The sequence below is a fragment of the Hevea brasiliensis genome, chromosome 15, assembly GCF_030052815.1.
Source record: "Hevea brasiliensis isolate MT/VB/25A 57/8 chromosome 15, ASM3005281v1, whole genome shotgun sequence".
Classification (NCBI taxonomy): Eukaryota; Viridiplantae; Streptophyta; class Magnoliopsida; order Malpighiales; family Euphorbiaceae; genus Hevea; species Hevea brasiliensis.
In genome coordinates, this window is record NC_079507.1 from 72,829,960 (window position 1) to 72,848,454 (window position 18,495).

The 18,495-nt window shown below is 30.5% G+C and overlaps 2 protein-coding genes and 1 pseudogene across 2 annotated transcripts; all 3 read left to right on the plus strand.

The window, feature by feature from the left end:
• The first annotated feature begins 828 nt into the window (after positions 1–828).
• LOC110632789 (leucine-rich repeat extensin-like protein 6) lies at positions 829–2,237 on the plus strand (annotated as a pseudogene).
• A 6,579-nt stretch (positions 2,238–8,816) lies between these two features.
• LOC110632797 (leucine-rich repeat extensin-like protein 6) lies at positions 8,817–9,920 on the plus strand. Its single transcript, XM_021781129.2, has one exon. The coding sequence runs from the start codon at positions 8,817–8,819 to the stop codon at positions 9,918–9,920; it is 1,104 nt and encodes a 367-aa protein (XP_021636821.2).
• Positions 9,921–11,702: 1,782 nt separating this feature from the next.
• Positions 11,703–13,922, plus strand: LOC110632798 (40S ribosomal protein S3a). Its single transcript, XM_021781130.2, has 7 exons — positions 11,703–11,854; positions 11,971–12,018; positions 12,129–12,234; positions 12,730–12,867; positions 12,980–13,165; positions 13,263–13,463; positions 13,574–13,922. Exons 1-7 carry the CDS (start codon positions 11,844–11,846, stop codon positions 13,664–13,666), a joined length of 783 nt encoding a protein of 260 aa, XP_021636822.2. The 5' UTR covers positions 11,703–11,843; the 3' UTR covers positions 13,667–13,922.
• Positions 13,923–18,495: the final 4,573 nt, after the last annotated feature.

The following is an 18,495-nucleotide window of genomic DNA, read 5'->3' on the forward strand; positions in this document are numbered from 1 at the left end:
TTGCTTATTAATTCTTAATTTATTTTGTCAACTTGGACAAAATATGTATTATTTGAATTAGAAAAATCCAATATGGTACTTATTCGTGCTTTGTGATGATTGAAATATTCCAAAATTTCCAACCACCAAGAAGCTAGTGCAGATTTTCATAATCTTGGATGGTAAGACTTGTGGATAACCAAACATTAACTAAAACAGATTCACCCATCCTGTGGTTCCGCAGCAAACACACGAAAACTCTTATGTTATTTTGACATATTCAAATGGCAGAAACACACAGAAATTTTACTTATTTCTCATATACTGATGATCATAGCCCTCTTGCATTCCCAGTTAATACATTAGCTAAAAAACTAGAAATGAAAAAACCGTGTTTTGGGTGAGTAGGCACCAAATTCTCTCCAAACAAATCATAAGAAACTCTAGGTTGTGTTACCTATCTCTATAATGGCTGCCAGCAATTGCATGGTATGGTACAGGATAAGAAGAGAGAATCGGATATAGAATACAGAATATATGTATGTACCCAAAAGAGTTCAGGAAAAATCTTGTTAACTTCTTGATCGATCAAGTCAAATTATCAAAATGTGAAAGCTCTCTGTATTACCACTGATCATATTATGCACTCAGCTTTTCATTAATTAATGAAGGAAAACCAAAAAATATATATATCTGCATATAATAGAGTCATCAGAAGTCTTAATTAATTCTTTATATATACATATTATTTAATGCTAAACAGCTGATTGGACCATCCAACCTTCTTCAGGTAATCTACATATAAGCAATTATCAACCTCTTTTTGCAAAAGCATCAAACTACAACATCTCAGTATCATTTGACATGGGATTTTCTTCTCCAAAATGAGGAACCCATATCTCACGCTAACCCTTTGTGGCATCCTAATATTCTTATCTAAACTGTCTCATCAAGCTTCTTATTTTCTGCCTTCACCCATCCACAACCCTAGACTCGTGGATGCTTTCGTAGCTTTCCAAGCTTGGAAACATTCAATCACCTCTGACCCTAACAACTTTACCTTAGATTGGTGTAGCCCAAATGTCTGCAACTATACAGGAGTCTATTGCGCACCAGCCCCAGATGACAATCGCACCATAACAGTTGCTGGTATAGACTTAAACCGTGCCAACATATCTGGTTCTCTGCCAGAAGAGCTTGGCCTCCTTACTGACTTAGCTCTATTCCACCTTAACTCCAACCGCTTCTGTGGTTCCATCCCTGATAGTTTTCGCCATCTTCGCCTCCTGTATGAGCTTGACATTAGCAACAACCAATTCAGTGGTGAATTTCCTTCTGTTGTTCTTCATCTGCCTTCACTCAAATTTCTTGATATTAGATTCAATGAGTTCCATGGCAATGTCCCTCCCAAACTATTCGATCTACAACTTGATGCACTTTTCATCAACAACAACAAATTCAATTCATCCTTGCCTGAAAACTTTGGCAATTTTCCAGTATCAGTTGTTGTATTGGCCAACAATAACATAAGTGGTTGCATTCCTTCAAGCTTGACGAAAATGGCAGGGAACCTTAGCCAGATAATCCTTATGAATATGGGATTGACTGGTTGTCTGCAGTCGGACATAGGGTTGCTGAACCAAGTGAAAGTTTTTGATGTTAGCTTCAACAACCTTGTGGGCTCATTGCCAGATTCTATGGGAGAAATGAAAAGGTTGGAGCAACTAAATGTAGCACACAACAAGCTATCTGGCGATATACCAGAAAATATATGCTTATTGCCTAGGTTGGAGAACTTCACATACTCTTATAATTACTTCTGTAGTGAGCCGCCTGTTTGCCTCAAGTTGTCAGCCAACGATGATAGGGAAAACTGCATACATGATAGACCTTTGCAGCGATCACCTGAGGAATGCGAGGCATTCTATGCTAATCCTGTTAAGTGTGATGCATTTGGTTGCTCAGCTAGTCCACCACCTCCACCTCCACCCCCACCCCCAACTCCTCCGCCTCCACCAGTGCATTCTTAACAGTATCCTTGACCAGCATAGAGATCTATATTAATAAACAATTGTTTTCTTTCAATTGTGATCCCTTTCATCAGAGAAAAAAGAGGACAGGAAAAGTCTATAGCGTGTTGATATAGATTGCTTGTCGTTTCTCTTCAACATTTTGTCAAGAAATGAAAATTGCCTGACTTTCATCATTTGTATGTTTGTAAATATTTGTGGATTTAATGAAATAATGTTTCTTCGAAACTATTTCGTTTGACAAATGATCATTTATGTTGGGAGGTTTCGATCAGCCCAAGAATGGTAGCTTTCTTGTTGATGGGTTCGCATATATAATTATGTACGTCCACAGGAACCCTAATGTAGACTTGGCACCTAATTAATTTCCCTTAAGAGTAATTATTTATGCAACTGACTGCCAATAAAAATTGAAAGACCACTAGTCTAAGGTTCCCAACGTAATTCATTGAACTGCAAATGTTTTGAACTTGAAATTCATTACAACAATTTACAAATTTCTATTGTAATGATCACAAACTTAACATAATTCTCCTGTGTATTTCCACCCCCATTTCCTGAAGAAAAACACATATATTGTCTTGATATATATAGTCAGCCTGGCCAACATATATACAGATGGTGTTGTCTGACTCTCCCCCTACTAAATTCAATCCTTAAGTAGAACCATATTGCATCGACTAATGACAAATTTGATTCAAAGGAAATTAATACACCAATAAAATTTTATTATTTGAAAATTTTCTTAGCTCTAGATCGAAATGGAAACTTTTCATGTCTATCAAGCGAGAGGTTTTTAAAGTAAGATAAGAAAAGATAAGATAAGGTAATTTAAGGTAAAAAATTAAAAACTCTCAAATCCCCCAGCTTAGTGGATTGAAAAGTAAGATTTTTGAAACCTTCAAAAAAATCTTACATTCTTTAAAAATTTCTCCCTGAACAAGTTTTTTATTTTGAAAACCCTTCCTTTACCTCCAAAAACTCTTCCAAATAAAGTAATCCGAATAGGAAAAAAATATTTGGCAATGCTTTTCACTGTCGCTAATGTTCATCAGTGGCAAAATCTTGTCTGCGGAGAATCATTAAATATTTACTGATACAGAAATACTGTCACCCATAATTAATTTCATTTCCCGACTATTTTATAGATTACTTAATTTTTAAATTGAATTTCAGCCATATAACACCTTGTAATTTGCTTTCTTATTTTAATTTCAAGGATAAAATTTTTAGAATTTCAATTTAAAAGATAATTATACACAATTCAACTTAAAAAAAAGAACACAATAGTACTTAATTAACATCTTACTAACAAATTATCTGAATAATATTATATATATTCAATTTTTTTTTTTTACTTTAAGTTAAAAAAATTACAATTTTTTCACTGCATCTCAAAAATAAGATGGAATCCACGTTGTTTGGGTACAAGATAAATATTTTTCATACATAATTTGAACAAAATTTTCTTTAGAAAATGTTTTTTCGGCTGAAGTTAGACAACAAATAAGATACTGAAATTACGTAAACTTCTTATTCGAATCTGGTTCATTATAAATTTAGAATATAAATATATAAAATTTATATTTTCAATAGGTAAATTATATCATATATCTTATGTCTTGATCCACCAATATCATTAATTTATGGAGACATAAATAGTATCGTAGAGGATGTCACTGAAATATGGAGTAGATAGAGCATGGTCCCTGGCAAACCAACACAATAAATATATCATACGATAAAGAAAAGAAAATGGACCGAACCATGCACGTATCAGCTCTTAAAGCCCACCTGCGGCAACATGCACCTTCTATTCTATAGCAAAATAAAAGAGCAGGGGCTGGTCGTCTACAGGTTTTATTTTTGTGATTCTAGCTAATTAAGTGTAGGAGGTGAGGGGGGCGTGAGGCGAAATATCATCCATTAGAATTATATAAAATGCACCAGGTAATGCCCAGGAAAGATGGTGGAGTCACAATGGTCTCACTTAAGTACCACCTCCTTAGACAGCATTTCCTAGACATGCACTTCATACAATCCTAATAGAATCAAACCCTTCCCATAACACTACCAGGATTTATGCCACGAAGGCATAGAGACATATTGTTTCTTCCGAGGGTCATGGATGGCAACTTACATTACCATAGCCCAATGTCTAGGTTGGGAAGGTGTTAGGCACGTCTAACCTCCCTCTACTAATGTTTCTAGAAGTCTTGTTTATTATTCATTTATTAAACTTTATCCTAAAAATGCAATTCTAATCCTACACACGCAAGTAATTCACAAAAAGGGTTGTTGTTTACACACAATTTTCATGCACAAGTAATTCCTATCTATGGGGTTGCTAATTATTTAAATGATATTTACCAGATGACTAAAATTAATTTATTATTGAGAATTTAATTTACAAACAAATTCAATTTCAAATAACCCTACGTTTCTATTTAACCTAATTAATTAATTTTCACCAAGTTACCCTAAGGATAATTGAACTAAGTTAATTATGTACATGTGTAATTTATTCTAATATCACATAAGTCCCAAACAATCACAACCTAATAAAGATTTTTAACATGCAAATTTATTTTACAATTACCAAGTATTAAATTAAATTTATTTTACATGCCAATATTAGTTTAATTTACAAACAAGATTAATTTTAATTTACAAAGTATTTATTTAAATTAATTACATGCAAAAGTCAGTTAAATTAAAAACAAAGTTAATTTTAATTTACCAAATAAAAGTTCTATTATTACTACAATTTCATACCAATGGTTATTCGAGAAGTTTAGAGCTACTTCAAGCTACCCTTAAAAAGGGTCTTCTTCTAGTATAGCAATGATATCTTAGCTCCATATAAGCTCCACGCAAATGTCCTCTTTGGTACTTACCTTAGGGCTACTTACCAATTTTGTTTGTAATAAAAAATAAAGAAACTAAAGAAAATAAAAGAAATAAAGAAAACATTAATAACAATTTACATTGGATTCTAACTCTAGTCTCCTAAAGGGTTAAGATTCCTAATTAGTTACAACTACCTAATGGTCTAAGTCTCCTAACATGATCCAAACACTTTATAACACTTCTTGAATTAAAAGAATACAAAAAATAGATCAAATATCAATTAAAACCTAAGAAAATACAAGAACATGCATAAATATACAATTTTCAAATTCTGGCAGATTAACAGTAGCAAGAAATTCGATTTTTTAAAAATAGTTAAACATGCCTAAAAATCATAACAAAATTACAGAAGATAGCCTACATATCATACAATAACATAAAATTTATAAATCAAACAAAACCCTAGCCGAATGATCTACATAAATCGTAACTCTTCTAAGTGATAGAATCGTACTACTTTTTTGTAAAATTCATAACTCATTAACCACAAAAGATATGAATGCAAAACCAATTGGAAAAGATTCATAAGATTCTGAAGTTAATTTTAGACACTAGATTTGCACAAAAATATTAAGGAATAAGGGAGATATGGGCTCCATAAGTCGGATATCCTGCAAATCAGATTTTACAGGAACCCTAACTTTAAACAGCCATAACTTACAAAATATTAAAGCTTTTTTAGTGATTCTTGAGCCTAAAATTAATGGAATTTCGTGTAGAATATGAATATAATTTTTACAAATTTTTTACAGATTCAGAAAATAAAGAAAAATAATAAAAATACGAGAGACAGAAACTAAACATGTGCAGAGTTGTGTATCCCCTCAAATTAAACATGATTACATGATCTATATGAACATATAAAATAAATTGAATACAAAGAGCATAGAATTAAAATATTGTATGGCATAGATCTTGAATCTTGAAAAGAAAACAACAAAAACTGACCTTCCAGAAATCTTGTATGAAAATCTTCTTGAAGAAAAGAAAAAATAAGGAAAAACTCAAAAAGTCTTGAATATCTCCAAATTTCCTGTAGCTCTGAATTTTCTCTTCCTCTTTCCTTTCATCATCCTTTTTTCCCTTCTCTAGTAGGGTATTTATAGGGTTTTGGGAGAGAGGTGTGATAGGGTTTGGAGTCTTAGGATGATAAAATTTAGATGACTTAAACAACTACAATTACAGAATTCGAATAAGACTGGGATATGGGTGAGGTGTTTCAACCAATAGGAAGACAGGAAAAAATGGAAGTCACCAATAGGGAGTGAGGAAGAGAGTGGGGTTAAGGAGGAGAGAGATATTTTGTTATTTTAATTTTTAGAAAATAATTAAATGGGTCCCATTTAAAATTCCTAACTAGGCTTTCTTAGGCCCATAGAGCCCAATTAAACTTAATTAGATCCATTTAAGAACTACCCATATTAAATTTAAACAAAATAAAATTTTATTTAAATTTAATTAAATTAATTTCCCCAAAATTTTATTATTATTTTTATTTTTTTTCAAGATCATGCCACGGGATTAATAATTCACCCATGCCTCCAATTACATCTCATATAATTTTTCATCACGCCTCGGTACTACCAATGCACATGCTCATCACAAAATAAGGGTCTACATTAAGGTATTAGCCTTTAATTTGTTTTCTAAACAGATAATAATGTCAGTCCTGGATATGGATATGACAACTAAAATTAGGCAAGAAAAATATATATATATATATATATATATTTATATAAAATAGGAAGATATTCTTACGATGCAAGCACGTAATATTTTCTTTTATGATATTAGCACGTGATCATTTTTTCATCTAATTCTCTTTTACTCTTTTTTTAATTATATAACAAAATTTTAATATTTAAAATAATAAAAATAATCATATGGTTGATCTAACTTCAAACAATTCTATATCTTTAAGTAATGTTCTATTATATTCATATATTTTTATTATAAAATTTTTATTAAAAATTTGAAAAATAAAAAAATTAATAAAAAATATGAAACAATATTTAATTAACAAAAAATAACTATATCTTTAAATAATATTCGTAGTATATTATTATATTTTTATTATTTTTATTATGAATTTTTCATTAAAAATTTTAAAAGATAAAAAGATTGATAAAAAATATGAAATAATATTTAATTAATAAAAAATAAAATATCTAAAAAATAAAATGTGAACTAATTAATAAAATAATTAAGATATTATTTAATTTTTATATATTAAAATTAAAAAATGTAAATTAAAATTATTAATAAACACGTGGATTAGTATGAATAATATGTTTCATTTTCGCTTCCTAATAAAAAGGCGATCAAGATTTTTATAAAATAAATTCAAGATGAGATAAGATTTTAAATTTATTATAATAATACCAAGTAGTAATTTTTATTTTAATTTATTGATTACAATTTTTTTATATTTTCTAAATAGTTACAATATAAATTATTATAAAATTTAATTTTTTAAATATAATTTTTAATTAATTTGATCTTTTAAATTTAAATAATAAAAAATATTAATTACCAAATATAATTATTATTCATTATCAAAACGTTAATAGTATCAACGTTTACTTTAAATGAAAATTAAAATCGTTTAATGAAATATAAACACTATGGGAAAATTCTTGCATATGTCCGATCTATTATGGATCCAAGATATAAGTATATGAAATTCATGTATCAAATAGGTAAGTCATACCATACATCTTATGTAATTTTTAATTAATTTAATTTTTTAAATTTAAATAATAAAAAAATATTAATTATCAAATATAATTATCATTTATTATCAAAATGTTAATAGCAGTAAAATCAATATCTACGTTTACTTTAAAGGAAAATTAAAACTGTTTATAGTGAAATAATTTTTAAACACTATGGGGAAATTCATGCATATGTCCGATCTAATATAGATCCAAGATATAAAGATGTAAAATCTATATATTTAATAGATGAGTCATACTTTACATCTTGTGTAATTTTTAATTAATTTAATCTTTTAAATTTAAATAACAGAAAAGTATTAATTACGAAATATAATTATCATTCGTTATCAAAATGTTAATAGTAGTAAAATCAAGATCTACGTTTATATTAAAAAAAAATTAAAACCATTTAGTGAAATATTTTTGAACACTATGAAAAAAATTCTTACATAGGTCTGATATATTATGAACCCAAGATATAAATATGTAGAACCCATGTATTTAATAGGTAAGTCATACCATACATATTGTATAATTTTTAATTAATTTATTCTTTTAAATTTAAATAATAAAAAAATATTAATTACTAAATATCATTCTCATTCATTATCAAAATGTTAATGATAGTAAAATTGAATTATAATAATTTATAATTGAATTAAAATTGAATTATAATCAAAATGTCATTCATTACCGAATACTAACTATATTATTATAATACAAAAATATTAAATTTATATGATAATAATTAAATTTATACATATATAATTTTTTTAAAAAAATTTTTATAGGGATATATAACGCTATTAGATTTTTTTTATCATATAATTGTGACCCTAATATTGAAGTCATATCTACCATTTATACCAAACCCATGATTTTGTATGAATAATAAAATAAAAATAAGAGTAGCAAGGCCAATAAAATAATATATAAGAATGTTAGAAAAAGACTTAAACATTCTGGTCACCCTTGATTAATGGAAGTCAACAAATCTTCAATCCCCACTAATTCTCCACTAATCGAATCATTTTCATTAAAGAAATTTCATAATATGAAAATGGAATATTGTTAAAGATTTTAAGCACCTTTTTACGATATAAGTCGCATAAAAAATTAAGCTTTGATATCTATATACGTGTGTATCATTGGTGGCTTGTCGTATCGATCATTCTCCAAAATGAAGAACTCATCGTCATATCTCAGTCTAGCTGTTTGCGTTGTCCTCACTATCATCCTATTCTTCTCCATCCAATCTCACCAACACATTTTCCCTCCAGTAATATCCATTCCAAATCCTAGACTAATGAAGGCTTACATAGCTCTGCAAGCTTGGAAACTTGCAATGACTTCTGATCCCAACAAATTTACTGCCAATTGGAATGGTCCTCACGTCTGCAATTATACTGGTGTTTATTGTGCACCAGATCCAGATGACCCCCACATCTTAACAGTCGCCGGAATAGACCTGAACCACGCCAATATTGCTGGATTTTTGCCGGAAGAGCTCGGCCTCCTCAAGGACCTTTCTCTCTTTCACTTAAACTCTAACCGCTTCCGCGGTACTATCCCTGCTAGCTTAATCCATCTCCACCTTCTTTATGAGCTTGACATTAGTAACAATCAATTTAGTGGTCAGTTTCCTTGCGTTGTTCTTTATCTACCATCACTCAAATATCTTGACATTAGATTCAATGAGTTCCATGGGGATATCCCAGAACAAGTTTTTGAGCTAGAACTCGATGCTCTTTTCCTGAACGATAACAAATTTGAGTCATCTTTGCCTGAAAATTTGGGCAACTCTCCGGTCTCAGTGTTTGTCGCGGCCAATAATGACGTTAGTGGTTGCATCCCTCCAAGTTTGGCAAAAATGGCAGGGACCCTCGAAGAGATTATTCTCTCCAATTTGGGATTGACAGGTTGTTTACGTCAAGATATAGGGATATTAAAAGGATTGAAAGTTCTTGATTTGAGCTTTAACAAGCTATGTGGACCGTTGCCAGAGTCCATAGGAGAAATGAGGAACTTGGAGCAGCTAAATGTGGCTCATAACAAATTGATTGGTCAGGTTGCTGAGAGTATATGTTCCTTACCTAATTTGAAGAATTTCACTTACTCGTTCAATTACCTCTCTGGCGAGTCACCCGTGTGCCTCAGGTTGTTGGCGAAAGATGATAGTAGAAATTGTATTCCAAATAGGTCTTTACAGCGATCTTCAGAAGAATGCAAATCTCATTACCTACATCAGATTAATTGTGGTGCCATTACGTGCTCACGCAATTAGGACTCCACTACACCATCACTGCTCAATCCTCCACAGACACCGCCACTGGCACTGCCAACAGTGGTTACTGATTAGTTTGTTAACTAATAATTGCAACAAGTACTATTAATAAGAATACATTAATTTCTTTTGTTGAATTGATTTGTGTGACTATTGTAATATCATATTATACTGTTAGAATTATGACTCAAAATCCTAATGAAATTTGGAGAGAGATATTTTCCTAATTTGAGTAGAGAAATATTTCTCGATAGGATGGAGAAATATTTCTGTAATAAGTAGAACTCTTGTTTTAGTGTTATTCCTAAATTGAGTAGGACTCCTAATCAGATAAGAATTGAGGGAATTAACACTATAAATAGGAGAATGATGGAAAAGGTTATTTGGCTTTTACCTATTGAAGAGAATGACTTTCAACTCATGGAGTGAAATTGTCGCCTATTGTAGGGAGGGGTTTTGCCAATTGCTGCGGATTTGTCTCTGCCCATTGATGATGGGCTTTTGCCCGTTGCAGTGGAGAGAGACTTCGGGCTAAGGTGGAGAAGAAATGATATAGAATTCAAAAGGAAGTGATTCTTATCCATAGTTGAAAACACCCTTTGTGGTGTAGTGTTGTAATAGTAAATATATACTAACTAATATATTTATAATAATGATTTATTATTGTTGATAGTGGAAGATGAAATATTTGTGTTTTATATATTTACTTTATTTATTTATAATTTACATGCTTTCACAATGCACAACACATACTAAAATTGAAATCGATTATCTATACAATTTATTTTAATATATATAGTTGACTAGCCAAAAAAACTGATTAAAACTGAAGAATCAGATCAAACTATGAAAATTGAGTTTAATGATCACGATGTGTTTTGATGCTTACTTTAAAATATTAATAAAAAATATTTAATTGAAGCATCCACATGAAATGAAATATCAAACTAATGAGAAATTAGCATGGCTATTGAAATTAAAAAAAAAAAAAAAACTGCATGGATAATTTTAATTTTGTGAAATTCCTTTATATATATATTTTTTTTATTTTCTATTAACTTGTAATGGGATACTTTACACAAACTGCATCTTCTTTTTTATAATTTCTAGATAAGAAAGAAAATAAGGGTTCCTTCTAATAACTTGTTGGTGGGATAGTTGGATTGGCGACACGTGGCTTGGAAATACTTTGTGGTAATAAAGAAATATTGGTATCTGAGGAATGTGCTCTACTGCCTCCAAGTACTTTTGTCAAAGTATAAGGTGTGGCCTAGTGCTTTTGGGAGACTTGGGATTGATTACGACTTCTTCCTGCAATACAATAGAGAGTTTGGGGGCTAACAGCATATCTCATTTACCACACTCTGATGATTAAGTTAATAAAAGGTAGGTAAAATGAAAAATAAAATAAAAATTAGAAGGATTCATAAATTTTTTACCCGAACTAGTAAATGCTAATATATAAAATGAAATTTTAATAATAAATAAATATTTTTTTACTGTTATTATATGATATTCTAAATTTTAAAATTATTATATGATATTATAAAATAAATAAAAAATTTATTACTACTGCTACATGGTATTTTATGCACATTAAGAATATTTTATAATCTTCCTTACCTGAGTAGATGGGAAAAAGTTAAAAAAGAGATGAGATTCATCTCTGGACCTGCTCAAGGGCTGGGTGCGAAGTTTGGACTTGGGACGAGGCTGATTGGACCAAACCGAATAAATAAATCGCCCAATGGCGATCAGTGAAACGACGTAGTTCAGTTTATTCCTGCAAGAACTCAATGGCAAACTTACCCTCGAACTCCATCCAAAAGGACCAAATAACCTATTTAACTTTTGATTCTCGGAAGGATATCGTTCCACTTTTACAGCTAAAGCTGAGTCCTTGGCTCCTCACCTCCACCAACCATGGCCGTCGGGTACACCCCCAGTTCTCTCTCTCTCTCTCTCTCTCTCTCTCTCTCTCTCTCTCTCTCTCTCTCTCCTTCTACGCAGACGACTTGGTCTGTAATTTGGTTTTGTTGTTTTTGTGCAGGAAGAACAAGAGGATTTCGAAGGGAAAGAAAGGAGGCAAGAAGAAGGCGTGAGTTTTTCTAGAGTTTGCCTCTTATTCATTTTTCAATTTGAATGTCTCAAAAATTCCAATTTTATTGGCCTTTTGATCTCTTATTTTATTTTGGTTTTGTTGGATAGAGTGGATCCATTTGCAAAGAAGGATTGGTACGATATAAAAGCTCCTTCTGTTTTCCAAGTGAAAAATGTGGGAAAGACTCTTGTTACCCGTACGCAGGGTACTAAGGTATGTATGCCTTGTATATACATTTTGATATTTTATCACCTCCGCATTTTATCTGCTCATTGAAAAAAAAAAAAAAAGAGGAAGGTTGCTGTTGTTGTTATAGAATCAAAGTTTTGAATAATTGTTTTCTGCTGGTCGAAATTCAATGGCTATTCAGTACTAGGAGTATTTTTACCATTGTGGTTGGTTTAGGTTCCTAGCTATGACCTCAGTTTACACTGTAGGTTAGACGCTTATATTTGCTGTTGAACTACTAGTTAAAATTAGCGGATGGGTCTAATACTGGCAATGCTCTGTTTTGTTTTGTTCTCTGAAAATTCAAAGAGAGAAGTAATGAGGGATGAAATTATTTAGATACAGCTTTTCTTATGTGTCTTTTTTATGACTGGATTAGATTTGTGTTATAGAATGATACGTGGTGTACTTGTTAGTATCCAGTTCAGCACAATAGCAGGTATCCTATGTATACATTACATCTCTTCTGGTTTCTAACAGATTGCTTCTGAAGGACTGAAACATCGTGTGTTTGAGATCTCTCTAGCTGACCTTCAGGGTGATGAGGATCATGCTTATAGAAAGATCCGGTTGAGAGCTGAAGATGTTCAAGGGAGGAATGTTTTGACAAATTTCTGGGTATGATAGTAGAAATTTTATGTCTCTTCTTTGCTACAGTATCTTTTGAGAATTTGTAAGGTCTTGATCTTGTCTGTTCTTTTTTCTTATTTTCCACTGGTGCATGATATAGGGAATGGATTTTACGACAGACAAGTTGAGGTCTTTGGTGAGGAAATGGCAAACTTTGATTGAAGCTCATGTGGATGTGAAGACAACTGATAACTACACTTTGAGGATGTTCTGCATTGGGTTTACCAAGAGAAGACCAAACCAGGTCAAGAGGACTTGTTATGCACAATCCAGCCAGATAAAACAGGTAAGCATGAATTTGCGTTTCAAGATGAATGTTCTGTTCCAAATGTTCTTATTTTTGTGGTTTGTATGTGAAAAAAATTCTATTTTTATATTACCAGATTCGTAGGAAAATGAGGGAGATCATGGTAGCCCAAGCATCATCTTCTGATCTCAAGGATTTGGTCCGCAAGTTCATTCCAGAGATCATTGGCAAAGAGATTGAGAAGGCAACTTCAAGTATCTACCCTTTACAAAATGTCTTCATTAGGAAAGTAAAGATTTTGAAAGCTCCAAAGTTTGATCTTGGAAAACTGATGGAGGCATGTATTCTGTTCTTCTGTCTGTTCTTATATTACTCTTTTGGATCATCAAGTGAAATGTGTTTTTGATACATGCGTGCTGCTTATGATGGTCTTGCCATGTAATGCAGGTTCATGGTGATTATTCAGAGGATGTAGGTGTGAAGTTGGAGAGGCCAGCTGATGAAACAATGGCTGAGGCGCCTGCTGAAGCTACTGCGTGAGCTTGAAATCATTTTTATTTTTGCTATTTATTGAGTTATTGTTGATCTCCATTTTTTTTTTAAATTGCGGAACGTTAGCATGTTTTTTGTTTAGCTGAGATTCAGAGATTCAGAGTGGTTCTTTTGAGGATCTGTTTTTGCATTTTAGTCAAATAGTTGGTTACTTGTTTGCCCAAAATTATAAACACATTTACATATTTTCCTTTATTTGATTTGGAGGTGACTCGAGATTTTCGTAGAGTCGGAAATTTTTGGATATCATCTCTCATGCAATTGTGTTGGGTAAAACATTGTTGTCCAATTGATCTTTTTGTACAATTTCAATTGTTGGATTTAATGTCTGGAATTTTCAAATTTTCAGGAGCAATAATATGCTAGATGATCAATTTACAGCAATATATTTTGAACTTATCAATTGCGATCACGAAGCTGTTGGTTTAATTTGGAAAAAAGCCCATCTTTTTTAGTTGTTAGTCTGTCAATTTTGCATGGTTCTCTAAGAAGATTGCATGGTTCTCTAGAAGATTATGGGATGAGGTCGTGCACTCTCTTGTGAGTTATGTGGACAATGCGATCGTAGATTAAGGTTATGGGATCTCATACTTGTCAGCCATCTTTCGGTGAAGTAATCGAATGTAGCTAAAGCCGATCCACATGGCAGAAGGAACTTTTTTGAAAACAAGTGCAGTTGTGTTGGGATTTAGCTTCATTTAGAAGTGACCAAAGCCCATAGCTTTGCTCAAAAAAAAAAAAAAGTTCAAAGCCCCTGGATACTAGGGCTAAATAGAATAGTTATCATTGGTTGGGTTGGGTACGATCAATATTGAACTTACAAAAGGTTGGCCAAGTGAACAAAATCTTAGGCAGCTGTCCCGGTGAAGTAAAAGAGTAGTTTGCTAAGCCAGCTCGGATGACTTGCCTAGTGTACCGTAGTATTCAGGTGTTGCAGCCTCAACCTCCTCCTGAATTGGAGCCTTGGACCTACTAAATAATTACTCTAAAAAGGAACCATAATGAAGAGCGATTATCCAATTTGCGTTCACAGAGTCACAGTAGGCAAGTAGTGGTAAAAAAAAAAGCTGCACATGGGGGAGAGAGAGAAACCCCATGGCATTTCCTTTTCAATGCGACAGAATTATGTGGGGCAAAGGGCTGCCCACACTTCAATTGCTAGCAGAAAACCCAGCAAAATTTTGCAATTCTTTCCATCAACTTTTCAGAATCTTTGAAGGGAACATACGGGGTGGCATTGGTGCATAGCTGGCTACTACACTAAAAAACAGAAACAAAATATGGATCTTTATCTTTTTGCCTTGCGGGTCCATTGCTTTTCAAGATTTTCAAAGACAAGTTGTCCTTAATGGTTGGTGTGAATTAAGATTGGTAGATATATCATATATGAGTCTAATAAGTCTTCCTCTTCCACCGCACCATAACATCCATTCACATGCATATTCTTTGTCTACTTTCCTTGCACAATAATTCAAGAGAGAGAGAGAGAGAGAGACAAGGAGATCCCATCGCTTGGGTCGGTGATTTTCCTGCTATAGTGCCTTAAAAGCACAATAGCTTTGGTAGGCTGTAACCATCAAATTCTAGTTTGATAAAGAAATGAGAAAATGGCAATACAGTTCTTGCCGTACATACCCTCTTGATCTTCCACTGATTCCTATTCAAATCCCTCCTTCCATTTCTCTATCTCATTTCATACAATAAACTTCAAGTGTTATTAGATTGCTAGTCTTGCTTATCTAGTAATCATGGGATCAAGAAATGCTGATATTCACATGGAAATAGTAAGCGAGTGCAGAATAAAGCACTTTTTATTTCATGTCTAAAAAGTGGGCATGAGAGTTGCCTTTCCAAATTTGGCTAATTGATTATAAACCTAGTTAAAGACCTAATTAAGAACCATGGATCAGTGCGCACTCATGAACCAGACAAGGTTTTTGGGGTTAACGAGACTCGGCCACAATCAACTCATCAAATCAACGTTGCTGATATAAAAGGCACCCATATATCGTAGGATCTCATATTCTGTTATTGTCCAAGATAAAAACAGGTTTCTTTCTGGAACTAATCCCTAGTTAACACAGTTTCAGATCATTAACCATTCATGATAGAATCATAATTATGGCCGCAAAAAAGGTGGTCATGGCCCTTAATTCCCCATCTAATCCAATCTAATCTGCAATCAAATCATCTTTTTTACTTTTTGGCTGGTTTTTAACCATGTCATTACCATTTTTGGCTTTGATTAGCAAAGTAAAAAATGGAAAAAAGAAAAGGAAAAAACAGTAATGCATCCTCTATCAAATTGTAGAAGTAATGTACACCATGAAAAAAAAAATATAATAATTAAATTATATTTTAAAAGAGAAAAAAAAAAAGGTCATTGGCCAATCATTTAGGAGATGGTGATTGATGATAAATAAATTATTTTTAAGATATTCACTAAAAATCTTTTATGATAAAGATGTAAGAATTATTTTATATATGAAACATGAATTTATATAACTATTACGAAACTAAAAGCATGATTTATATTATTAATAATTAAATAATAATTTTTATAAAACATAAATATGAATTTTTATGCTACATCTCCCTAAAAATATGATTTTGAAATCATATTGTGAATTATAGCACAATAGAACTAATGTGAATTTTAATTTAATAATATTGAAATTATTTAAAAAAATTATGATATTTTTTGTTCAAATTTCAATTTAAATTAAATGAATTGATAAAAAAAATTGCAATGCCACATTTTTAACCTTTCCATTTTCAACAAATTTAAGATGGTGAGGTGAGATATTAAATTCTCTCCAGATTTCTTCCATTTGTTTGCTTGAGATGTGCTAAGAATTATAATTTTTATTTATTGCAAAAAATATATATAATTTATTTTTTCAATTGAATGGCACCAGGGTCCATCTAATTATGGCTGATGCGGCCAACTCTTCTACCAAACTCTGAGAAACTTGGAAAGGACTTGTTTGGTTTAAATAAATTATTTTTTGAAATTTTATTTTTTAGAAAATAAATTATTTAATTTAAGATAAGTAATTTATTTTTTAAAAATTAAAGAAAAAAAATGATATTTCATTTCTTAAAAAAGTGAGCACTTATTACCAACTAAATAAGTTAATTTTTTTTATGCTTTTTGAGAACTTAAAATTTCATATCTCATTAATAGATTAATTTCAGCCTTAATATTTTTTGTTAAGAGATGCTGCTGCCTTAGTAATGATCCATATTTCAACATTATATAGTATCAATGTGCTGGAAATTGGAAGCTGATCCATTAAGACAATCAAAGTCAACAACTGGATAATGTGCCAGCTGATATTTTTCATGCCACGTGCATATAAAACTCTAAGCCTCAATAGAGTAAGCGAGCGCCTTTAATCGACAGATGTTACCATGGCCGCATTTTATGACTGAAATTAATTAGTGGCCTTCTAGAGTGTTACCATTCTGTTTTACAAAAATAGGACGTAAAAATCAACAGATCAGATATATCGAATATTAACGAATTTTAATTTAATATTATTTTTAAAATTATTGTTAAAAAAAATATACATTATTAGATATATTTATTAAAAATTAATTTAAACTATTTTATATTCATAGCATTTTAAAATAAAATCAAACAAAGAAAAAAAATAGCATTTTTAAAAAATTCACCTTATTTTATAAGATGACATCATAACTTTTTAATATTATTATTAATAATTATAAATATTATATGACTATTTTATTAATTGAATAGTTTTCCTTTTTATAAAAAATTTAAATTTTTAAATTTTTTTTTATATTATTTCTTAGTAAAATTTAAAATAATATATTTAAAAAATAAATTTTTATTCTTTTAATTCCAAATGTTGCCTAGTACTATTTTCAAACTTATAAAGTTTTGAGTTGGATCCCAAACAACCTCAACTCAATTTTTTTTTTATGGCTAAATAATTATATTTAATTTTTTCATACTAGCTAGGTGTACAAATTTAATAAAAATTAATTTTTTTTATTTAATATAAATTTTAATATTTTATTTTTTATTAAAATTATTTTTATTTTTTTCAAATTAATCACTAAAATTTGTAACATATATTTATAACACTCTCGTCTAATACTTTATTTTTAATATTTATATATCTAATTTAAATTTTTAATAAAATCACTTTTTTCATCACTTTAATAAATTTATAGCCATAAATTATAAATTAATAATCATTTAATGTATTTATTATTTTATTTTTTAAAATTATAAATTTAATATTATTATTAAAAAAATAAAATATTAATATAATAACATTAATTAACAAGCTAAACTGTTTAATAATTAATTAGAAAATATTTTATTCATCTTTTTCTACTTTTAAAATATTATATTCAATATAATAATTTTCATATATTTCAAAATTTTAATTAAATTTTAATTCTTTATATTAATATTTCATATTTAAAATAAATCTGAAAATAACTATTTAACATAAAAATTATTTTATTTTATACTAATCCATAAACCAAATAAAACCTTTTATATGTTGCATTTGTCGTCTGCTGTTAATGGGAAACCAAATTACAGAGAAAAAGGAGAACAAGAAACTGTGAATTTGAAAAGAAAAAAGTATTGACAAAGAACTGGATTGGCAAAAATTCAACAACTGAAACTGAACTTCCATTTCCGTTTAGTAAGGATGAAGTTAAGAATTCGAATCCAAGTTCAAAAAACGAAGTTAAGAATTGTTTGCATAGAGAGAAAATAATGCAGGAAAGAGAAGGAAAAAGTCAGAATTCGGAACCCAAGAAAGAACATTATT

Bases quoted from the DNA above. Each gene is read 5' to 3' on its own strand.
- LOC110632797 (XM_021781129.2), top strand. From the start codon at position 8,817: ATGAAGAACTCATCGTCATATCTCAGTCTAGCTGTTTGCGTTGTCCTC.
- LOC110632798 (XM_021781130.2), top strand. The intron at 12,868-12,979 runs GTATGATAGTAG...TGCATGATATAG, and splicing joins ATGTTTTGACAAATTTCTGG to GGAATGGATTTTACGACAGA. The intron at 13,464-13,573 runs GCATGTATTCTG...CATGTAATGCAG, and splicing joins ATCTTGGAAAACTGATGGAG to GTTCATGGTGATTATTCAGA.